This window comes from Papio anubis, chromosome 5, assembly GCF_008728515.1.
Source record: "Papio anubis isolate 15944 chromosome 5, Panubis1.0, whole genome shotgun sequence".
NCBI classification, from domain to species: Eukaryota; Metazoa; Chordata; class Mammalia; order Primates; family Cercopithecidae; genus Papio; species Papio anubis.
Window position 1 is genome coordinate 133,514,512 of NC_044980.1, and position 25,030 is coordinate 133,539,541.

Genomic DNA, 25,030 nt, shown 5'->3' on the forward strand with positions numbered 1-25,030 from the left:
TGCTGGGATTAAAGGTGTGAGTCACCGTGCCTAGTTTTTTTTTTGTCATTTTCTTTCAAAACTTGGTCTCTGAGCTCCTGTCATTAAGCCTATCTACATCTATCTAGCAGCACAACTCACCTTGAATATAGGCTTATACTTTCAAGTATCTTTGTCTTTGCACATTTTCAAGTTTCATGTGTCATTTAAACTTGGGCCCAGGTATTGGATTATTTGATGTGAATAGAGGGATGCTACAGATGTCATTTGTCCCCCGCCCTAAGTCCTCCAGTCTCCTTAGAGCTAGTACTTACTAAGCATTTACTATGTCATCAATAATCATAAAATGTATTCTTTATTATTGATGGCTGTGTTGATGGAATTGGTAATTTAGTCCTTCATATTAATCTCTATTCTATAAGCTCTCATCATACGCAAATTCTCAGAAAGGCTGTGAATACCTTAGTAATAAATTTATCTTTTGAGGTCATTAGCAAACATGAACGCACTGGGATCCAGAGAAGGTAAAATTCAAAACAGGCTGTCAAATTCAAAACAGAGAGGTGAGAGTAGAACAGACACTTTCCTATTCTGCATAATAGCTCTCCTTATATGCATCTGTAGTTAACATTCCTCAATTCAAGTCAGAATCATGAAACAATAATGAAGCTCCTCCTATGCCAGCTCTATTCAAGTTGTGGTTACTATATAGGGAAAACTAAGTTATCACCCAATATCTTAGACACTTTGAGAGCAAAGGGGGTGCTGTAAATAAGTATACAAGATCACAGACCTAAACTGAGCCTGTCCCAGACAAATTGGGGCCTATGGTCAACCTATCCTTAGACTTACTAATGCTACTGCATTAGCAGCACCTAAGTCCTCATTGAATGTTCTGGTTTAAGACCACCTCAGAAATTCTGAAATGGGTAGTATGAGCAAATTTTCATTTTAAAGCACACCTGAGATGATTCTCATACAACTGAAAATTTAGATCCGTAGCCCTATTTAATACTTGATGTGCAAGTTTCTGCAATCTAAAAAGATGTGGTGGCCTGACACCCATAATCCCAACATTTTGGGAGGCCAAGGTGGGAGGGTCCCTTGAGCCCAGCAGTTTGAGACCAATGTAGTGAGACTCGTCTCCACCAAAAAAAAAAAAAAAAATTAGCCGGGCATGGTGGCACACATCTGTAGTCCCAACTACTCAGGAGGCTGAGGTTGGAGAATCACTTGAGCCTGGGGCATTGAGGCTGCAGTGAACTGTGATGACACCACTGCACTTCAGCCTGGGTGACAGCAAGATTCTGTCTCAAAAAAAAAAAAAAAAAAAAAAAAAGATTAATTTAACTACTCCCTACTTTTTATTCAATGTTAGACATCTACATTGGGATATTTATGTTATTACTTGGTATAAAATGTACATTAGTAGAAATTGAGTTTAGTTTTTATTATTTTGTGTGTGGAGATGATTGATCAATGGCAAACTTATTTTACACTCCAGATAGCTAAAACAAACGTTGATATTTTGGTACGTAGCTCATTACATTTTAATTCAAGGTTTATAAAAAAGTAATCTCTAAAATCAGAATTCGAATGAATTTTGATGCAAGAGGCATGCCAAAGGAGTAGAGAAGTATAGAAACAGAATTTAGTAGGACACGTAAACTGATGGATTAAGTGACACCCATTTCTGTCAGTTTTCTTATTCATAAATATTGTTGCTCTGTCATTCAGATTTTAATAAAAAAGTTTAAAGTTATTGACACATTTAAAAATATTCTTTAGAAAAGCCAAAACATCATTAAATAAAATAAATTAACACTTGTATAGGACCAGAATTTCTGTTATTAAGTTTTCCTTTCTTGGAAAGATAGAAAACCCAAGTTTTTTCAGCAGCACAGATATATTACATTTTCATTCCTGAATATTTGATTTCAAGAACTTTGAGAGAGAAAAAATATTTTTACCGCAAGTGGTAATGAAAAACTTCATTGACACTGATAAAATTATTAGATACATTTCAGAACTGTGTCTTTTGAGCATTTGAAAAGTGTAAATATAACAGGGTTGAAAGCATTTGTCTCTGAAAGCAGATATAATAAATTTGTTAATTACTTTATTTAGAATTATAATTAAGATTCTTTTTGCCCATGTAAGATATTATAAAATGAAACTTCTCCTTGTATAAAGGATTTTTCTGTAACAGCACTTTTCTCTTTTCTTAAATACGGAAACCACCACTCTCAGCCTGTGCAGTAGCAATAATTAAGGCATTCTATAGGTAATAATTTTGCCTGATGAGCCAAATTTAGTATTGAGCCTCATCAAAACAAATGTGGCCAAATTGAGGCCTGAGAATAGTTTCCATTTATGAATCACTCACTCTCCTTAAGGTACTATTGCAAGCACTTAATATATTATAATTCACACAACCACCATATTAGTATTAGGCCAAAGTTATAAAACTGGAACGTGGAGCAGGAAGAGGTTAAATGATTTTCCCAAGTCATGTGGCTAGCGAGTAGGATAACAGGAATCTAAATGAGAAATGTCTGATGTTGAAGCTAATGATCTGTAAATTCTAGTGATGACTAGATCTTCGGAGTTATAAACACCTCACAGATAGTTGATGCTTGACATTAGTGTCTAAACAAACTTTATTAAACTCAAAATAATGAGAAAGAGAATAAGTTAAGTGTCAGAACTTAAAGGGAACTAAACTTGTCATTTAATAAACTATTAGTATACTCAGTAGCATGCAAATACTAAGGGCATTTTGAAATTCAGGTATTTATAATCATGTGGTTAGGGAAGAAATCACTACTCTGAGATTCTACATTTAAGAAAACATTGCACGTGGGATCAATATTTATTATTATTAACTATAAAGAGACGTAATGTGAGGCTTTGAAAGTTCATAGACATAAAAATACATTAAAAAAAAAGAATTAACATACGAATGAAAGAAAAGTTGTGAACTCATGGACTTGTACTTACACCTAAAGCCACCGGATGTCGCTGTGGTCCACAAAATAGCTTTTTAGAACAGAGGCATCTGCCAGTTTCTCAAGGACTAGGAAGTAGCTTCATTCTGAGATCTCAGCCATTTTGATAAAAAATAGATGTAAGAAATAGGACAGAAAATGTCAGATCGTATGTGCATTCTAGACCGCTGATTCGTCGATTTGTAAAACAAGAGAAGCGTAAGATGGTTTCCAGATGTAGCTGCCTGGGGGTCCAGTGTGCGCTGCTCTCGCTTCTTCTCCTCACAGCCTGGGAAGTGGGGAGCGGCCAGCTCCACTACTCCGTCTACGAGGAGGCCAAACACGGCTCCTTCGTGGGCCGTATCACGCAGGACCTGGGGCTGGAGCTGGCGGAGCTGGTGCCGCGCCTGTTCCGGGTGGCGTCCAAAACACACGGGGACCTTCTGGAGGTAAATCTGCAGAATGGCATTTTGTTTGTGAATTCTCGGATAGACCGCGAGGAGCTGTGCGGGAGGAGCGCGGAGTGCAGCATCCACCTGGAGGTGATCGTGGACAGGCCGCTGCAGGTTTTCCATGTGGACGTGGAAGTGAAGGACATTAACGACAACCCGCCCAGGTTCTCCGTAACAGAACAAAAGCTCTCAATACCTGAATCCAGACTGCTTGACTCTCGATTTCCACTAGAAGGCGCATCTGATGCGGATGTTGGAGAGAACGCATTGCTTACTTACGAACTCAGTCCAAATGAGTATTTTGTTCTTGATACTATAAACAAAAAAGACAAGGACAAATTCCCAGTGCTTGTTCTGCGGAAGCTGCTGGATCGTGAAGAAAATCCTCAGCTAAAGTTGTTATTGACAGCAACTGATGGAGGCAAACCTGAATTTACCGCATCTGTTTCTTTGCTGATCCTGGTGTTAGATGCCAATGATAACGCTCCTATCTTTGACAGACCGGTTTATGAAGTTAAGATGTATGAAAATCAAGTGAACCAAACATTAGTTATATGGCTCAACGCTTCTGATTCGGATGAAGGAATAAACAAGGAAATGATGTATTCATTTAGCCCTTTGGTCCCACCCATGATAAGAAGGAAGTTTTGGATAAACGAAAGGACGGGAGAAATAAAAGTAAATGATGCTATTGACTTTGAGGACAGTAACACTTATGAAATTCATGTAGATGTTACAGATAAGGGAAACCCACCTATGGTTGGTCACTGCACAGTCCTAGTGGAACTACTGGATGAAAATGATAATTCACCTGAGGTGATTGTCACTTCTCTGTCTCTCCCAGTGAAAGAAGATGCTCAAGTGGGCGCCGTCATTGCCCTGATCAGCGTTTCTGACCACGATTCAGGAGCCAACGGACAGGTCACCTGCTCTCTGACGCCCCACGTCCCCTTCAAGCTGGTGTCCACCTACAAGAATTACTACTCGTTGGTGCTGGACAGCGCCCTGGACCGCGAGAGAGTGTCGGCCTATGAGCTGGTGGTGACCGCGCGGGACGGAGGCTCGCCTTCGCTGTGGGCCACGGCCAGCTTGTCCGTGGAGGTGGCCGACGTGAACGACAACGCGCCGGCGTTTGCGCAGTCCGAGTACACGGTGTTCGTGAAGGAGAACAACCCGCCGGGCTGCCATATCTTCACGGTGTCTGCGCGGGACGCGGACGCGCAGGAGAACGCGCTGGTGTCCTACTCGCTGGTGGAGCGGCGGGTGGGCGAGCGCGCGCTGTCGAGCTACGTATCCGTGCACTCGGAGAGCGGCAAAGTGTACGCGCTGCAACCGCTGGACCACGAGGAGCTGGAGCTGCTGCAGTTCCAGGTGAGCGCGCGTGACGCTGGCGTGCCGTCTCTGGGCAGCAACGTGACGCTGCAGGTGTTCGTGCTGGACGAGAACGACAACGCTCCCGCGCTGCTGGCGTCTCCCGCTGGCAGCGCGGGAGGTTCAGTCAGTGAGCTGGTGCTAAGGTCGGTGGGTGCAGGCCACGTAGTGGCGAAAGTGCGCGCAGTGGACGCTGACTCGGGATACAACGCGTGGCTGTCTTATGAATTGCAGTTGGCGGCGGTTGGCACACGCATCCCGTTCCGCGTGGGGCTGTACACGGGCGAGATCAGTACGACGCGCACTCTAGATGAGGATGACTTGCCACACCAGCGCCTATTGGTGCTGGTAAAGGACCACGGCGAACCGGCGCTGACGGCCACGGCCACTGTGCTTGTGTCGCTTGTGGAGGGTAGCCAGGCACCCAAGGCCTCGTCGCGGGCTTCAGTGGGCGTAGCGCCCGAGGTGGCTCTGGTGGACGTCAACGTGTACCTGATCATTGCCATCTGCGCGGTGTCCAGCTTGCTGGTGCTCACGCTGCTGCTGTACACTGCACTGCGGTGCTCGGCGGAGCCCACCGAGAGCGCACGTGGGCAGGTGAAACCCACACTGATGTGCTCTAGCGCGATGGGGAGCTGGCCTTACTCCCAGCAGAGGCGGCAGAGGGTGTGTTCTGGGGAGGGCCCGCCCCCGCCCCCGCCCCCGCCCAAGACTGACCTCATGGCCTTCAGCCCCAGCCTTCCACCGTGCCCAGTGGTAGATGTGGACGGGGAAGATCAGTCTATTGGAGGAGACCACTCTAGGAAGGTGGGTTATTACGTTTTCATTTTCTTTTTGTGCTTTATGAATAATTCTTTCTCTTACCGCATTTTCTCAAATATATATCAGAATATTTCATTTTTGTTTACATTCCATTTATGCTGGAATATTTCTAGTGATACCTTTGTAATATAATTTATTCCAGGAGTTTTTGAATATTTTTATCCTACCCAGTGGGTCAGCCGTTGTTTGGTACTTAAATTTTTAAAAATAATAATTTATTCTGAATACACTAATATTTTCCAATACAGATATGTGATATAGGTTGCAGTTCTGATGATTCACTTTCATAATCACTTTTTATTACAAGTATTTGTAAGGTTAGTACTTCATGTTATTTCATTTCCAATCTAAATTTTTATTTGATTGTATTTGCATTAACAAAAAATTTCACTGATCTGTATCTCTTAAGTGAAAATGTGTTTTCCCCCATGCGTAGAATATGTGTAGTGTACCATAGCTTATACTGCCACAGCAGATTTCTATGTTCAGTGATTACAGCTTTTCCTTAATAGTGCAGTAAGTAGGTGGGCAGTTCATTGGTAAAAATGTCTTTATCTTAGCAATTAAGTTAAATGCTTTGAATTTTAAAAATGTTTTCCATCTTTATTTTAGTTGTAGTGTTACCTGTGTCAGTGTGTATTATTCATTTAGCAGAAGAAAATGTATGTTTCAGTTATTTACATAATTTTATTCAGTAGTTCTTCATTATCTGCTCCTTTATCAGTATTAGGCATTGCTTATGATATTCACGTATTAGCTCTTTCACTTTGAGGAAGGAGCCATGCTTATGCTTAAAAATGAAGAGAATTTGAACACTTTTAATTTTGAGATTGAAAATACTTTAGTACAGATGAATATTAAAAGTTTGAGGAGAAAATTAAATTAGTGTTTTCTACTGATCTGATATATTGCAGTTTAATAGCTTCTCTAGTCATCTTAAACAGGGTAGGGTTGGATGATACATACTCAGAAATGAAAGCTAATTTAGTTGCATAGTGACAAAACTACACTATCAATTGTGTTTTCCTGAAATTGGTTGTTACCTGATACCCATGATTTCATTTTTTAAAAAAATTTATTAATTCTAGTGTTACCGAACACCAATGCTATGAATTTATCATCTTGCCTATGGCTCTTAGCAATTATTTTTTTCTTTCCCTTTCTCTTTGAGTATGGAGATTGAATTTGTTACTCAGTATGTACTTCACAAATAGCTTCAAATAAAAGTTAAAATTATTGTTCAAGTTTAGGAACACCAAAAAAACCAAAACAAAACAAAACAAAAACTGTGGCAAGAATTTAAGCATGGCATTCTTTCAGTGTTAATACTCTCCATGCCCCGTCTCCAGCTGTTAGAAATTATAGCTGCTAAGTTAATGCAGAGTTTAGACGTGTATTTGTTATTATATCAAATAGGTTTATAAACTATATACTTCCCCCTCTGATATTTGAAAAAAAAATCCTCCCGAATGTCTTATAATATAAAAAACTTAGTAAAAACTCATATCAATTGTAAAAGTCTCAGGTATACAGGTGCATTAATCTCTCCATCAATACTCATTTAAGGCCAGGCATGGTGGCTCACACCTGTAATCACAGCATTTTGGGAGGCAAGGTGGGAGGATTGCTTGAGGCCAGGAGTTCAAGACCAACCTGGGCAACGTAGGGATACCTTGTACTGTGTGTGTGTATACATATATATATATATGATGGGCTCTCCTTACATATATATATGTACTTATGTGTATATAAGCCAGGCATGGTGGTATATGCCTTTAGTCCCTACTGTAGTGCTACTTGGGTGGGTGAGGAGGGAGGATGGCTTGAGCCCAGGAGGTCAAGGCTGCAGTGACCCATGATTATGCCACTGCCCTCTAGCCTGGATGACAAAGTGAGACCCTATTTCAAAAACTGAAAAAAGCAAAAGCAATAGTAACATCAGTATCCTGCAAATATGATCTTTTTTCATATTAATTCACATGATAATACAGTTGATGCAGTAGTACTTTATTTAAGATGTCTACATACAAGATAAAACTCTTCCTGGAATTCTGATTTGTAAGACAAACTCACCTTTGAAGAGGTACTGATCACACACAAGAAAGTATAGGAAAGGAGTTGAAAGCTCACAAAGAAAAACATAAACAGGCCTGGCGCGGCAGCTCACACCTGTAATTCCAGCACTTTGGGAGGCCGAGGCCGGTGGATCACGAGGTCAGGAGATGGAGACCATCCTGGCTAAAACGGTGAAACCTCGTCTCTACTGAAAAATACAAAAAATTGGCCGGGTGTGGTGGTGGGTGCCTGTCGTCCCAGCTACTCAGGAAGCTGAGGCAGGAGAATGTCGTGAACCGGGGAGGCAGAGCTTGCAGTGAGCCGAAATGGCGCCACTGCACTCCAGCCTGGGCAACAGGGTGAGACTCCGTCTCAAAAAAAAAAAAAAGGAAAGAAAGAAAGAAATCGTAAACATAAACATATGCAGGAATCAGGAAGGAAGAAGGTAAGTGAAATAATATGAAACCAAATGCACTTATGTTTTGAGCCACAGGATATTGTTGTTCTCCAAGAAAAGTATTTTTTAACAGAAGAAAATCAGATTATTCTTAGATCAGAAAGAAGCTCCATTGTTCCCGTGCTTTAAAAACTACAAACACCCATTAAGATCATGTGGAACCTCAGGAACAAGGAATCGAAAGGTCTCAGAGGAACTAAGTCTTTCTAGTCATGAAATATTGTTTTACTAACCAAAAGAGAGGCATGATAACAGCTGCCAGACTAAGTGGCCAGGAATCCTGGAGCCTACAGCATTGGCTTCTGCTCCCTGAATTTTGTGAAGCAGGGAAGGACCAACTCCACTATACCATCCTGGAAGAGGCCAAGGACGGCACATGGCATCTTCGTGGGCCGTATCGCGCCGGACCTGGGTCTGGAGCTGGTGGAGCTGATACTTCACCTGTTTCAGTTGGATTCCAAAGGCTGCAGGGACCTTCTGGAGGTAAATCTGCAGAATGGTATTTTTGTGAGTTCTCTGATCAACCTCGAGGAGCTGTGTGGGAGGATCTCGGAATGCAGCATCCACCTGGAGGTGATCGTGGACAAGTTGCTACAGGTTTTCCATGTGGAGGTGAAAGTGAAGAACATTGAAGACAACCTGCCAGTGTTCTCAGCAACACAAAAGAATCTGTTTCTGAAACTAGGACTCTTGATTCTCATGTTTCACTAGAGGATGTCTGGGATGCCGACATCGAGGCCAATGCTCTGATGACTTACATACTGTACCCCAATGATTATTTTTCCCTGGAAATACCAACCAAGAGCAGGTAAAACCACTCGAAGGTGTATTTTAAAAATTCTTTCAGATAGATAAGTTACTTCAGAGCTACTCTTGGTGCTCAAAGCAACTGATGGGGGCAAAGCTGAGCTGACAGGCACCAAAGCATTACATATCACAGCGCTGGATGTAAATGATGATGCCCAGTGTTTGACAAAGCAGTCTATCATATGAAATTACTGGAAAATGCAGGAGAAAGTACACTGGTTATTAGACTTGACCCCTTGGATTTGAACGAGGGTTCAAACAGCCACATTGTTTCTTTGCAACTGATGTCTTCCCTAACATAGAAGCCCTTTTTCGCATAGATTCAGACAGTGAAGAAATAAAAGTAAATGTAAAGATAGGTTTTGAGGAAACTAAATAATGAAAGATTCAAATACAGGCAGTTGACAAAGGTAATTCCCCATTGTTTGGTCACTGCACAGACTTGATAGAAGTCTTGGACATCAATGATAGTGTTCCAGAGTTAGCAGTAAGTCGCTATCATTCCCTGTACAGAAGGACGCTCCGCTGGGTACCGTCATAGCCCTAATCAGTGTAACTGACCCCAACTTCAGTGCCAAGGGACAGGTGACCCGCACCCTGATGCCTCACGTCTCTTCAAGCTGGTGTCCACCTTCAATAGGCCCTGCCGAGAACCTATTCGTTGGTGCTCCACAGCGCCCTGGACGAAGAGAGCAAATCTATCAATTGGTGGTAATCGTGCGGAATGGGGACTCGCTTTCATTGTGAGCCACAGCCATCAGGTCCGTGGAAGTGACCGAACAGTGAACCACAACGCACCGGCGTTCGGGCAGCCCGAGTACATGGTGTTCGTAAAAGATAACAACCCGCGGGGCTGCCACGGCTTCACAGTGTCCGCGCGGGACCGGTACGCTCAGGAGAATGTGCTGTTGATGGAACAGCGGGTGAGTGAGCGCTCGCTGTCTAGCCATGTGTCGGTGCACGCGGAGAGCGGCAAGTTGTACGCGCTCCAGCGACTGGACCACGAGGAGCTGGAGCTGCTGCAGTTCCAGGTGAGAGCGCGGGAAGCTGGCATGCCGCCTCTGGGCAGCAGCGTGACGCTGCAGGTATTAGTGCTGGAACGACAACTTTGTCGGCGCTGCTGGCGCCTTGGGTGGGCTGGCGGCGCTGTGAATGAGCTGGTCCCTCATTCAGTGGGTGCAGGCCACGTGGTGGCGAAGGTGCGCGGGGTGGACTCCAGCTACAGACGTCTGGTTGTCACAAGAGCTGCATCTGTCAACTGGCAGCACCCGTTCCACGTGGGGCTGTGCTTGGGCGAGATCAGCACGAGTACCCTGAAAGAAGTGAAAGTTACGCGCCACCGCCTGCTGGTGCTGGTGAAGAACCACCGCGAGCTGGCGCTGACTGCCACAGTCACCGTGGTTGTGTCGCTGGCGGAGAGCAGACAGGCTAGGAAAGTCTCATCGCATGCGTTGGCGGGCGTCGAGGTCCAGGAGGCAGCGCTGGTGGATGTCAACGTGTACCTGATCATTGCCATCTGAGTGGTGTCCAGCCTGTTGGTGCTAACGTTGCTGCTGTACACGACGCTGCGGTGCTTGGTGCCGCTCACCGAGGGCTCATGCACGCCAGGCAAGCCCAGGCTGGTGTGCCTCAGTATAGTGGGATCTGGTCTTACTTGCAGCAAAGGAGATCTTACCTCGGAGAGTGGCCGCCCAAGGTCAACCTTATGGTTTTCAGTCCTACTGTTCCCCGTGGTTCAGGTTTTGGAGACAGACTTCAATAGAAAATTTTTGAGAATGTAAGTACTGTAATCCTGGAAAGTATTTCATTCCTATTAGTGTCCCTCATGGTTACATTGATAATGTTTACCAAGTTATTGTTTAACTCTATTGCTTTATTTATTTTGCTTTTGTTTTTCTTTTGAGATGGTTTATTTAAAGTACATTGGGGCCGGGCGCAGTGGCTCGTGCCTATTTGTAATCCCGGCACTTTGGGAGGCCAAGGCAGGAGGATCACTCGAGGTCAGGGGTTTGAGACCAGCCTGGCCAAAATGGTGAAACCCTATCTCTACTAAAGATACAAAAAAATTAGCTGGGTGTGGTGGTGCGCACCTGTAATCCCAGCTACTCAGGAGGCTGAGGCACGGGAATTGCTTGAACCCAGAAGGTGGAGGTTGCAGTGAGCCAAGTTGAGGCCACTGCACTACAGCCTGGGAGACAGGGTGAAACTGTGTCTCAAAAAAAAAAGTACATGGGAAGTCTAGCCATCTTCATCACATTTTACTACAGTCGCCATGAATATTCTTTAGGAATATTCTTCAGTTGGTAAGTATAATGATAATACTACTAATGAATTAGACTGACTGGCTGTTTCCTGTAAATGAGAAAGTTAAATCTTACAGGAAGGATAATGATGAATAATGATCCTTATGAGAAGGTCAAATCTTCTAAATTTTGAAGCAAGTTCTTTATTCCTATTCATTTTCTTATTCTGATTTGTGTCCTCCACTCCTTATTATTTTTGGAGGCAGAGCTTGCAGTGAGCTGAGATCCGGCCACTGCACTCCAGCCTGGGCGACAGAGCGAGACTCCGTCTCAAAAAAAAAAAATACCGTGACAATATTTAATATCATAATTATTTGAGTTTAAAACATGTTTAAATTTTTATCTTTCTATAATCTGTAAATTTATCTTTCACAAACGGTGATCAGCAGGGTTGAGGCAGCTTCGTTCACAAACAATTTTGTTTCTTCACGATCAATAGCAGTCTTTTTTGAGATGGTGATTGCAGTGGGTGGAGTTTTAGCTTTGCCTTTAAAGGTGATTTTACTTCTTAATTTTTGTCTTCAATCTTATAATTTCATTTTAGGTCATTGTCTTCACAATCTTCAGCTACTTCAGATAGCCAACAATTTTGTTCTTTTTTTTTTTTTTTTTTAAGTCAGCTCTGCTTAATAACCTGTTGAACTAATTGCTGCTGTCCTCCAGTTTAAGTTGTTGAGCTCTTCTACTATTTTGGAAAGATTTCTTTGAGCACTGATTATACTCATTTTTCTTTCATTTTTGGTACCTGGCTGCATGAAAATATTTTAGGGTAGGAAAATTCACACTTATTTGGGTTTTAAGTATAAGAGAGTCTTCCCATAAATGATGAAGAGTGATACCATTGTCTGTGTTCATTAAACTGCATGGTTTTCAGAATGGCATTGCTGAGCTTGGCACGGTGTCTCAGGCCTGTAATCCCAGCATTTTGGGAAGCCGAGGCAGGAGGATTGCTTGAGGCCAGAAGTTTGAGACCAGCCTGGGCAACATAGTGAGACCCCCATCTCTACCAAAAAATGTCATTGCTTTTAATAACTTAAGTATAAGAATCATGGGATATTAATAAAGGCACTTTCACTTGACAATTGTGGTGTTAATTATACCTTAGAATTTAACATTGTATGCTCTTGATATATTTGATGCAAAATATTTTTTGCCTTCACACCATATTCATGTGAATTGCTTTCTTTAAAGGGATCCCAGAGAACATGTATTTATAGCTGTAAGGATGTGTATCAAATTATATGTAAAATTACTTTGCTCTTTTTGGCTCTAATTACAAATGAGATGGCCTTTAATTCTGTGTAAAGAAATAGTATATTTACATATGGGAGGATAATCATGTTATAGATAGGGTAAAGTTAATATAAATGCTGAAAAGGAGTTAGTGGTGTCTACCTAGAAAAATAACTTCTGAGAGGATGATTTCTATGAAGATAAACATTAAGGAAATTTCAGAAAAGGGAAAACCCTGTCCTACTTCATGGTGCTGGAATTCTCTTCATCCATAACTATAGAACAAGAGCCAACACTGATCAGTAACTTCGTGATAATAAATCACCACTGTTTGAGCAGTTTATTAATATATTTGTTAGACATCAAGTAAGGGGCTTAAATACATTATTTCATTTAATCCTTATAACAATTTCTAAAGTACATATGACCACTCCAATCTGAAAGATAAATTAAGAGAAGCTGAGATGTTTATCTATTTTATCCAGTGCCAGTACATGGTGGAGATATTATTCAAATGCATATCTTTCAGACTTCAGATTCATTCTTTGTTCACTATAATGTAGAGCTTTCTTCAGTAAGTCTTTTCTCTACTCAAACCTAGTCTTGGCTAGGAAAATCAAGCACAAGCTGTGTACAGGCAAATCTTTCTTTCTGTTGTGCTTAGAAGAAACTTCACGATTGTCTTCATCATTAATTTTGTACAATGCATGATTGAGATGACACTAAGTTTTTTTATGTTAAGTGATTTTTTTCTTATAAGAGTTCATGATCATCATTATCATTTGTTTTAATCAATGCCACATTGAGATAGGTATTTTGGTTATGTAATTGTTAAATAATTAAGAGTTGCTCTATAAGAACTACGTTTCTGTTGTTTGGAAGTGATATAAGTAAGAATCATTTAACATGCAAGAAAAGTCAGAAAACTGTGGTTTCCAATATCCTTGTGGAACACCCAAACTAAACACTTATACCAAAAATGACACCCTTCTTTCGTTACTGTGAATAAAGACAGTGTTTGGGACAAGCATAGGTGTTGATATTATTATTTCAGGGACCCTGAACATGGCCAAAGGATTCAAGAAACGTTTACAATATTGCATACTTCAATAACAATTTTAGAGACATAGATTCCCATCAAAATCTTCAAATGTGTGTAGGTCTTTCAGTCTTCTTCAGTCTTACTGTTGTCTAGGAAGCTTGTACCACTGACAAACAATTTGTGACCAAATAACTGTTTTTACTTGAATAAGCCATGATAGAGCAGAATTAGCATTACTGAGTAAATCCTATAATTTTGTTAATACAGTGGTTGGATAATGTAATTCTAATCTGTTGATTTTGGAGAACCTCCTGGGGTTCTGACAACCGTGTCAAAATTTATTTAGGTGTTTTCAAGAAATAATAGCGCCAGGTCTGTTATAGAATATCAGTGGATGATGTGCACTAGTAAGACATTAAAATATGCACTCTAATACATATATGACTAACAGGACATACAGGCAGATTGTACGTCCTGATTGATATAGTAAAAGTCAGGCACATAGTTCCTTAATCTTCAATTGATTTTACAAAATCAGTTAACAATAACTGTATTGAAATGACTTCTTGGCATTAGCCTATACCCTGATATTAGGCTGATCCTCAAAGATGAGTTCAAAGGGAGCATAATCTCTTCACTAGGGGCTGGTTGAGTTGGTGACACCTGAAATATCACAGCCAGAATGCAAAAGATGGGTCATTGATTCATAAACTCTATCAAACTCTATTATGACTTGGCGTTTGTTCAGTACTACTTTATATATTCACAAAATGCTATATAATTGGAAATTAATACCTAAATTAACATCTTGTTTTAACTCAAATATGTGATATTATCATCTTTCCAGGGTAAACCTTCTCAGGTTCATTTTCCTACCTTGGAAGACTCTACATTCCATGTAACATCTTCATCCCCAATTCCCGTAATAAGGTGATTGAGGATCTGTTGTTTCCTTTTGTTCAAAATAAACCTGATGTGCTTCAAATATCATGTTGAATATACTGTCATCTGGTCTAATGTTCTATTTTGATTAGAAGCTACTATGATTGATTATTTTACAGATGCATGATGGAACTGTCATAAAAGTTGATATGTCTCCTTTAATTTTTTAATACGGAATTTTACATTCATCTTAATTAGAGTTCTAGTGTTATGACAACATTGGGAAAATAGTAAATATGAAAAAAGTAGAACAAAATCTCAAATTAATAGTTGAATATATATAAAATATTAGCATACACATATGATAACTTTTTCATATGTCATTGCAGTATTTTTAGATTGGAGATAAACCATCAAAATGATACAACAAAATATTTAAGCTAGACTGGTATTTATTCGAAATCACTTTCTACTCTAAAATTTTGTTGCATCTTCTTTTTTTCCTCCTAAATCCTAAGAGTATATGAAAAAACAAAGAAAATTCAAACAAATTACAACTTCAGGCAATGAAAACTCTCATAAGCAATTCCTGTATTTTACTCAGTATTTTCTATGAAATTCCATTTCCACAAACACTAAGGTAATTTACCATTTAGTTGAATTGTTTGATTAATTTTCTGTGTTTTAAGCACAGTAGCAGGTACTTAGAGAAGATATAATTAAAAATCACATCTCTTGTTTTCCATGAACTTATGCTCTCAAACCCAAAATTCTTTAAACAAGAAACAAACTATTTTCATGAATATAACTGAATTAGGTTAAGGAAACCAAAGTTGGTGACTTGGAAATACCAATGCACAAAGATTTTTAGGGTGATTTTATTTATTTTATCGAATGATACTAAAATTTATTTTATAGTTGAAAAGCCTATTTCTGTCATATCATTGACTCTATTACATAAAGTGATCAATTTTGATATCTCGTATTATGCTACTATGGCTTACGTTAGAAATAATAAATGTCAAATAAAAATTCGTCTAGATCAATAGATTTTTCCTTTGTGAATCCTTTTTTAAAACTACTAAGTTTGAGAATATGAATATACTTGTGTTTCATATTGTTCTGCAATGGATATAAAGTCACTTATAATCAGAAAGCAATTAAATGTCAATAACAGTAAAGAATCAGAACTATAGAAAACAGGTATGAAAAGGCAAGCCCACAGAGATGAGAATAGGTCATGTGAAACATAAAGACTAAAGAGCTGCTTTTATAAAACTTCAATTTTTTTCTTTGAGTTCCGTAGCAGCCAAAGTAACATGGGAGACTGAAAGTAAAACAATTCAAATTTGATAATATTTTTATATGAGGAACAACACTTTCAGGAAATGTTTAGCCCTAGTTTTTCATGAGGCCACGTTAACAACTGAATTCTCGTTCTCTCTCACTCTCTCAGTGTATATGTATTTTAGATAAGTAAAAGAACAATTTTATAATGCTGTCAAACATAGACACAATAATTAAATTTGACGTTAATCAAGAAATAAAATGCCATTTCCATATATATTTAGTTTCATTATGACTTATAATCTGAATATTCCATAAATAAGCACGTTGGAAATATTTAGGGGAAGAAACCCAAAACACGTGAAATTCTACGGTGGTAAATGTAGTGCACAGTACTCACAGTTTTAGGCGCAAGGTGTCGCTCTTTACTTGGTGGAAAGTTCTTTCAAAGGTTGATCTGAATAGTCAGGCACTCGCATACAAAGGGACTCCATCATACCGGATGCCACCGTTTAAGGAGCCTTTGAAACTTCTCAAGAATTCAGCGAGATTTTTAACCTGAAACTGAAGAATCTGGTACTGTAAGTCTAAAGAAGCTTATTTTGGAATCCAATTTCGTATGCGATGTTTGATTTTCAGAGAAGGGGACTGGGCCCCCCACGACTACTGCTCTGGCTTCTCTTCCTCGAATTCTGGGAGATGGGAAGCGGCCAGCTCCACTACTCCGTCTACGAGGAGTCTAAACAAGGCACTTTCGTGGGCCGCATCGCACAGGACCTGGGGCTGGAGCTGGCGGAGCTGGTGCCGCGCCTGTTCCGGGTGGCGTCCAAAACACATGGGGACCTTCTGGAGGTAAATCTGCAGAATGGCATTTTGTTTGTGAATTCTCGGATCGACCGCGAGGAGTTGTGCGGGCAAAGCGCGGAGTGCAGCATCCACCTGGAAGTGATAGTGGACAGGCCGCTGCAGGTTTTCCACGTGAATGTGGAGGTGAAGGACATTAACGATAACCCGCCGGTGTTCTCGCTCAGAGAACAAAAGCTGCTGATTGCGGAATCTAAGCAATCGGACTCGCGTTTTCCACTAGAGGGAGCTTCTGATGCTGATATTGAAGAGAATGCTCTATTGACCTACAGGCTAAGTCAAAATGAGTATTTTTCTTTAGATTCACCAACGAATAGTAAGCAGATTAAAAGACTGTCACTTATTTTAAAGAAGTCTCTGGATAGAGAGAAAACTCCGGAACTTAATTTGTTACTAACGGCTACAGACGGGGGAAAACCGGAGCTTACTGGCACTGTTCAGCTGTTGGTCCAAGTCTTGGATGTCAACGACAATGATCCAGAGTTTGATAAATCAGAATACAAGGTGAGCCTTATGGAAAACGCTGCTAAAGAAACTCTTGTGATAAAACTAAACGCCACAGACCGAGATGAGGGAGTCAACGGAGAGTTAACATACTCCTTAATGTCAATTAAGCCCAATGGAAGACCCTTATTTACACTAGATCAAAATAATGGAGAAGTGAGGGTCAATGGAATTTTAGATTATGAAGAAAACAAGTTTTATAACATTGAAGTACAGGCTACAGATAAGGGGACTCCCCCAATGGCAGGTCACTGTACAGTCTGGGTGGAAATCTTGGACACCAACGATAACTCTCCTGAAGTCACCGTGACTTCCGCGTCCCTCGCAATACGAGAGGACACTCATCCCAGCACGGTCATTGCCCTGATCAGCGTGTCTGACCGTGACTCAGGTGTCAACGGGCAGGTGACCTGCTCTCTGACTCTCCACGTTCCCTTCAAGCTGGTGTCCACCTTCAAGAATTACTACTCGTTGGTGCTGGACAGCGCCCTGGACCGCGAGAGCGTGTCGGCCTATGAGCTGGTGGTGACCGCGCGGGATGGGGGCTCGCCTTCGCTGTGGGCCACGGCCAGGGTATCCGTGGAGGTGGCTGACGTGAACGACAACGCACCTGCGTTCGCACAGCCCGAGTATACAGTGTTCGTGAAGGAGAACAACCCGCCGGGCTGCCACATCTTCACGGTGTCTGCGCGGGACGCGGACGCGCAGGAGAACGCGCTGGTGTTCTACTCGCTTGTGGAGCGGCGGGTGGGCGAGCGCGCGCTGTCGAGCTACGTGTCGGTGCACGCGGAGAGCGGCAAAGTGTACGCTCTGCAACCGCTGGACCACGAGGAGCTGGAGTTGCTGCAGTTCCAGGTGAGCGCGCGTGACGCTGGCGTGCCGTCTCTGGGCAGCAACGTGACGCTGCAGGTGTTTGTGCTGGATGAGAACGACAACGCACCGACACTGCTGGCGACTCGGGCTGGCAGCGCGGGAGGCGCAGTTAACGAGCTAGTACAGCGGTCGGTGGGTGCGGGCCACGTGGTGACGAAGGTGCGCGCAGTAGATGCGGACTCAGGCTACAATGCGTGGCTTTCATATGAATTGCAGCCGGCGGCGGTCGGCTCGCGCATCCCGTTCCGCGTGGGGCTGTACACGGGCGAGATCAGCACAACGCGTGCCCTGGACGAGGTGGACTCACCGCGCCACCAACTTCTGGTGCTGGTGAAGGACCACGGTGAGCCGGCGCTGACGGCCACTGCCACCGTGCTGGTGTCGTTGGTGGAGACCGGACAGGCGCCAAAGGTCTCTTCGCGGGCTTTGGTGGGCGCCGCGAGCCCAGAGGCTGCGCTGTTGGATGTCAACGTGTACCTGATCATCGCCATTTGCGCGGTGTCCAGCCTGCTGGTGCTCACGCTGCTGCTGTATACTGCGCTGCGGTGCTCGGTGACGCCCACTGAAGGCAGGTGCGGGCCGGGCAAGCCCACTCTGGTGTGCTCCCGCGCGATGGGGAGCTGGTCGCACTCGCAGCAGAGGCAGCAGAGGGTGTGCTCTGGGGAGGGCCCACCTAAGACGGACCTCATGGCCTTCAGCCCCAGTCTTCCTCTAGGTCTGAATAAAGAGGAGGAAGGGGAAAGACAGGAACCAGGGTCAAATCACCCCGGACAGGTGAGTTTTCTACAGATTCCACCTATCAGAAAGTGTATGTGAAATTATTTAAAATCCAGTGTTTTTTACGGATTTTTTAAGGGAAAGTTTTATGATCAGTATTTTGAATATTGTTTTAGATAACAACGTCTGTTCATGAAATGCCAAATGATACACATCTTCAGTCTTTTAGTCATATGAATAATTCGGCTTCTTTAACCAATAAATGTACTATTTCTCTTAATATTTGGTTAGCAAATATTAAAAGAAATGAGATGCAAGAATGATTCTTCTGTAGTCACTTGAGTAGAAATAATTACTATTTTCACTAAAGTACCCATGCTCCTTTATCTCTAAACTTCAGTTATGGCCATAATAACTAAGGATTATTTAAATTTGCTCCTCTTTGTCTTTTAGTAGATTTTTGCCTTGATATTTCCACATTGTTAAATCAATTGGCTTTGTTTTTCTAAAGGGAGGAGGTCTTCCCATGATGTCCAGGTTGGACTGCACTGGCTATTCACAGGTGACCGCTCAAAGGATTCTCCCACTTCAGCCTCCAGAGTAGCTGGGAATGCAGTGCCACTACACTTAGTCCATTGGCTTTTCTAACTTCAGGCTTGTATCAAAACTGGAATACTCCATTAGTATGACATGATTTACTTTACTTTTTTTATTTTTACAGTGTTAAACATTCATCATAAATTCATTATATATGAAACAATCTTTACTTTTGTCTTTATTCTTGTGATAATACTTGTTGTCATATTGTTTGAAGAAAAAAGTTAAACCTTGCATTCTTATATGCTGCTTTATGGAAATAATATAACTAAAATTCTACATGTTCTTGCCAAACAAAGTGGCTCAGGCCTGTAATCCCAGCTATTTGGGAGGCTGAGGCAAGAGAACTGCTTGAGCCCAAGAATTTGAGGCCTGCCTAGACAGCATAGCGAGATCCTGTCTCTATAAAAAATTTAAAAATTAGCCAGACCTGGTGGTGCACGCTTGTAGTCCCATTTTCTTGGGAGGTTGACATGAGAGGGTCCCTTGAACCCAGGGGTTCAGGGCTGCAGGCTGCAGTGAGCTATCATCGTGAGACCCCTATCTGAAAAAATAATTTTTTTTTTTGCCTGTTCTTGATTTTGTTCCATACAAAGGCAAGAGATTTTTCAACTTTTGGATACTCAAACAAAATGGCATGATTTATGATTCCAAAGGAAACTAGGTAAATAAAATTATTCAAATTATCCAAACATGCTAAAGACTTGCATATAGGGCTATATTATCTACAATATATGCTAGCTGGCATTCTTCCATAGGTTTTTCAGATTCATGTAGCAGAGAAAAAATTAAATATATTAATGTGAGTACCTACTGACAATTTTTCATTCATCTCACATTTTAACTGCTCTATCTTGTAGTGCCTTATCTCTAATGTTTTTGAAATTTTCTTTCCACGTGGTATCACTCCATCTGAAGATCTGAGCAAAGATCATTTACTTCTGAGTCATTCTTCGTATTTAGTTATTCTTACTACACGTAGAGTGGTGGAATTACAGACTTTCTTGAGAATCATATCTAGTTATTTCCCCCCTTATAGATGCATAACATACCATTTGGCACAATATTCAAAGAGTCTATGCTGAAGCCTAGTCATAGACTTTAGATCAAGAACTTTTGTACCTTAGTATTCATTGGCTAAAAACATTCTTTAAGTATTAAAGAGAAGGCAACAAGATAAAAATATAAAATATTTCAGACTCGAAAGTGATTAAACCATCATACCACTTACGAAACTTTACAAATATAATAAATGTGAATATTAGATAGGGAATACATTACCCATCTCCAGATAAAGTTTTTGGAATAACTCAAGAACTTTTAAAGACTTGGGAACGTTTTCAGTGCAGGTTAAAATTTTGTAAATTATTATTTTATATCACATAAATAACAAATTTGCATTTTAGATAATTTAGATTACTTGGACTGATTTCTGAAAAGTTGTGTCTTTTATACTTATTCTTAATGCCAAGATTGCATTCTATGGCATAAAATTATAATTTCAATTTATTTTCTAGTTTGGTTGTTTAAGTATTAAGCTGAACTTAGATGTTCCTATTGGCTTAACAAATTGTTTAGGTCAAAGAGTGTGTGAGAACTACATAATACACTATTATTATTTGTTTCTTTTTGAGATAGAGTCTTGGTCTATCACCCAGGTTGGAGTGCAGTGGTGTGATCTCGGCTCACTGCAATCTCCACCTCCCGTGTTCAAGTGATTCTCCTGCCTCAGCTTTCCGAGTAGCTGGGACTACAGGCATGCACCACCACTCCTGGCTAATTTTTGTATTTTTAGTAGAGACGGGTTTTCACCATGTTGGCCAGGCTGGTCTTGAACTCCTGACCTCAGGTGATCTGCCTGCCTCAGCCTCCCAAAGTGCTGGGATTACAGGTGTAAGTCACTGCACCCAGCCTATTTTTTAAAATTAAAGTTCCTTAGCTCGTATGGTACCTTGACTACTTTTGAAAATGAAAAATAGGAAAGAAATTTGGTGGTAATATTAGACAATTTAAATAATTAGCCTGATGGCATCAAAATTCAAATATATTTTTAATTACTTAACGTTTTATAGTTGATTTAAGTTATCTTATACTTGTAGAGCCATTCTTGGTTATTCTTTCCTAGTTTTGTAAAGGTGTCGTATTTCAGTTGCCTTTATTATTATATGTAATAGCAACGAATTGCATCAAATTATTGGTTTAAAGATTTTGACCTTGAGTATTAATAGACTTACAAAATCTATGTGTAGTTGTTCACAATGAGTTGTAGGATCTTATCTGTGTTTTGCTTTCTCTTAAAGCTGATTTTGAATTAATGAATAAACTCACTAAAGGTCTTTTGATTCCCCCTTGCATCACAGTCACTATTCTGATTTTCTGAAGAGAAACATGTCCTAACTACTAAATGACCTATAAGGGAAGTTTTAGAGAAAAAGCAAAAGGTTGATATCAAGTTCACATTCTCTTGACTTTAGTCAATGAGATTAGGCTTCAAAACCTTTTAAGAGATCTTTCTCATATTAGTGCTCCATTGTTACTTTGGGATAGCATTAAATTTGGAGGTTTCAATAAAACATTTAACATGAAAGTGCTTTACTTTTGCTAGAGTAAAACTTTCCAGAATCTATTCCTGAGATTTGTTTTAGCATGTTATGGAAATGAGAGCAGTTATGTGAAAAGTTATTACATTCAAGCATCAAGGAACCAAAAACAATAACACTCCCCATATTTATGATGAATTCTAACTTTCATCAGATTTATGAATAAGACAATTTATATAAATGAAATATTGTTTGGTATTAGATATTTTAGTTTCTTATCCTTTGTTAAATACAAAATTCCTAACTTTCTCTAAAATCTTATGATGGAGTGCTTGTAAAGGTTAAAAGTTACTGAAACAGTATGAATTGCAAGCTATATAAGGGCAGGGGTGATGTATATTATTCTGTATATCATTTTCCATGATAAAGTGTAGCTTCTAACCTACCGTATTTGAAAGATTTCTACTTTTAAGCAGAAAACATTTTTAAACTACAGTGTAATAAAATTTTTGATGTTTTGTTACTATCATGTGTATTAACTAAACCCGCATTTATAAATTATCTGTGAAAAATATCCGAAAGTCGAAACAACAGAATTTAGAGTGACCCAGAAAGTGGCTAAACCGAAAAGAACCTCAGGATCTTCCTTGCACTTACATAATCGGTCACATGATGTCGCTCTACACTCAAAAGGTGAAACAGGAAAATTTTTTCTCCGCACCCACATTCCAACCATTCACGGAATAGGATCGACTCCATATTGACTGTGATGCTGGAAAAAATGTACTAAATATGTACTTACAGAAAAGGGTGACTGCTCATGAAATACCTCAGGCAAGCGAACCCTCAAAACTGACTGTCCCAACTCAGAGGCCCTCATTTTCTGCAATGGTGATTATCGGGCCAAGAGGCCCGGGATCTCAGCGTTTGCTGCTCTCGCTTCTGCTCTTCGCAGCCTGGGAGGTGGGGAGCAGCCAGCTCCACTACTCCGTCTACGAGGAGTCCAAACACGGCACCTTTGTTGGCCGCATTGCTCAGGACCTGGGGCTGGAGCTGGCGGAGCTGGTGCCGCGCCTCTTCCGGGTGGCGTCCAAAACACACGGGGACCTTCTGGAGGTAAATCTGCAGAATGGCATTTTGTTTGTGAATTCTCGGATCGACCGCGAGGAGCTGTGCAGGAGGAGCGCGGAGTGCAGCATCCACCTGGAGGTGATAGTGGACAGGCCGCTGCAGGTTTTCCATGTGGACGTGGAGGTAAAGGACATTAACGACAACCCGCCAGTGTTCAGAGAAAGGGAACAAAAGGTACCTGTTTCTGAATCTGCGCCTCTGGACTCTCATTTTCCTCTAGAGGGCGCTTCTGATGCGGATATCGGCGTAAACTCTCTTTTGACCTATGCGTTAAGTCTAAATGAGCATTTTGAGCTTAAAATAAAAACAAAAAAAGATAAAAGTGTATTGCCTGAATTAGTTCTTCGGAAGTTATTGGACAGAGAACAAACGCCAAAACTCAATTTCTTGCTGATGGTAATCGATGGCGGTAAACCAGAACTAACAGGGTCTGTTCAGATTCAAATAACCGTCCTGGATGTGAATGACAATGGTCCGGCGTTTGATAAGCCCAGCTATAGAGTGGTGTTGTCTGAAAATGTCCAAAACGACACAAGAGTGATCCAACTAAACGCTTCCGATCCAGACGAAGGACTTAATGGAGAAATTTCCTATGGGATGAAAATGATTTTGCCAGTGAGTGAGAAATGTATGTTTTCAATAAATCCAGACACAGGTGAAATTAGAATTTATGGTGAATTGGATTTTGAAGAGAATAATGCCTATGAAATTCAGGTTAACGCCATTGATAAAGGGATTCCTTCCATGGCAGGTCACAGTATGGTCCTGGTGGAAGTTCTGGACGTGAATGACAATGTCCCTGAAGTAATGATTACTTCACTGTCACTCCCTGTGCAAGAGGATGCTCAGGTGGGTACCGTCATTGCCCTGATTAGCGTGTCGGATCGTGACTCTGGAGCCAATGGACAGGTTATCTGCTCACTGACACCTCATGTTCCCTTCAAGTTGGTGTCCACCTACAAGAATTACTACTCATTGGTGCTGGACAGCGCCCTGGACCGCGAGAGCGTGTCGGCCTATGAGCTGGTGGTGACCGCGCGGGATGGGGGCTCGCCTTCGCTGTGGGCCACGGCCAGCGTGTCTGTGGGTGTGGCCGACGTGAACGACAACGCGCCGGCGTTCGCGCAGCCCGAGTACACAGTGTTCGTGAAGGAGAACAACCCGCCGGGCTGCCACATCTTCACGGTGTCTGCGCGGGACGCGGACGCGCAGGAGAACGCGCTGGTGTCCTATTCGCTGGTGGAGCGGCGGGTGGGCGAGCGCGCGCTGTCGAGCTACGTGTCGGTGCACGCGGAGAGTGGCAAGGTGTACGCGCTACAGCCGCTAGACCATGAGGAGCTGGAGCTGCTGCAGTTCCAGGTGAGCGCGCGCGACGCAGGCGTGCCGCCTCTGGGCAGCAACATGACGCTGCAGGTGTTCGTGCTGGATGAGAACGACAATGCGCCGGCGCTGTTGGCGACTCGGGCTGGCAGCGCGGGCGGTGCAGTTAGCGAGCTGGTACCGCGGTCGGTGGGTGCGGGCCACGTGGTGGCGAAAGTGCGCGCAGTGGACGCTGACTCCGGCTATAACGCTTGGCTGTCCTACGAGTTGCAACCGGCGGCGGGTGGCGCGCGCATCCCGTTTCGCGTGGGGCTGTACACTGGCGAGATCAGCACGACACGCATCCTGGACGAGGCAGACACTCCGCGCCACCGCCTGCTGGTGCTGGTGAAGGACCACGGTGAGCCCGCGCTGACGGCCACGGCCACGGTGCTGGTGTCGCTGGTGGAGAACGGTCAGGCACCAAAGGTGTCGTCGCGGGCCTCAGTGGGCGCTGTGGGTCCCGAAGCGGCTCTGGTGGACATCAACGTGTACCTGATCATCGCCATCTGTGCAGTGTCCAGCCTGCTGGTGCTCACACTGCTGCTGTACACTGTGCTGCGGTGCTCAGCACCTCCCACCATGAGCCGGTGCTCGCCGGGCAAGCCCACGCTGGTGTACTCCAGCGCCATGGGGAGTTGGTCTTACTCGCAGCAGAGGAGGCAGAGGGTGTGCTCTGGAGAGGGCCCGCCCAAAACGGACCTCATGGCTTTCAGTCCAAGCCTTCAGCTGTCTCGAGAAGATTGTTTAAATCCTCCCAGTGAAGTA

The 25,030-nt window shown here is 42.3% G+C and overlaps 2 protein-coding genes across 13 annotated transcripts in view; both read left to right on the top strand.

Annotated features, from left to right (window-relative positions):
• Window positions 1–25,030, top strand: part of LOC103885453 (protocadherin alpha-C2) — a 216,067-nt gene that overhangs the window by 67,922 nt on the left and 123,115 nt on the right. For 2 of the 12 annotated variants that reach the window (XM_021939764.2, XM_017959971.3), the window contains exon 1: window positions 11,517–18,692. The exons of 6 other annotated variants lie outside the window; for them this stretch is intronic. In XM_021939764.2, coding sequence (XP_021795456.2) covers window positions 16,302–18,692 — 2,391 coding nt within the window. In that variant the 5' untranslated portion in view covers window positions 11,517–16,301. Of the gene's footprint in view, window positions 1–1,292; window positions 5,597–10,534; window positions 10,708–11,516; window positions 18,693–19,146; window positions 20,916–21,087; window positions 25,028–25,030 lie in introns of those variants that run through there. 4 more of the 12 variants (XM_031666489.1, XM_021939766.2, XM_017959955.3 and 1 more) reach the window with 4 other exon arrangements.
• Window positions 8,001–9,732, top strand: LOC103885454 (protocadherin alpha-10-like). Its single transcript, XM_017959973.3, is given in 3 exon segments — window positions 8,001–8,491; window positions 8,493–8,793; window positions 8,796–9,732. Coding segments are annotated over 3 exon segments (597 nt in total). The 5' UTR covers window positions 8,001–8,335; the 3' UTR covers window positions 8,936–9,732.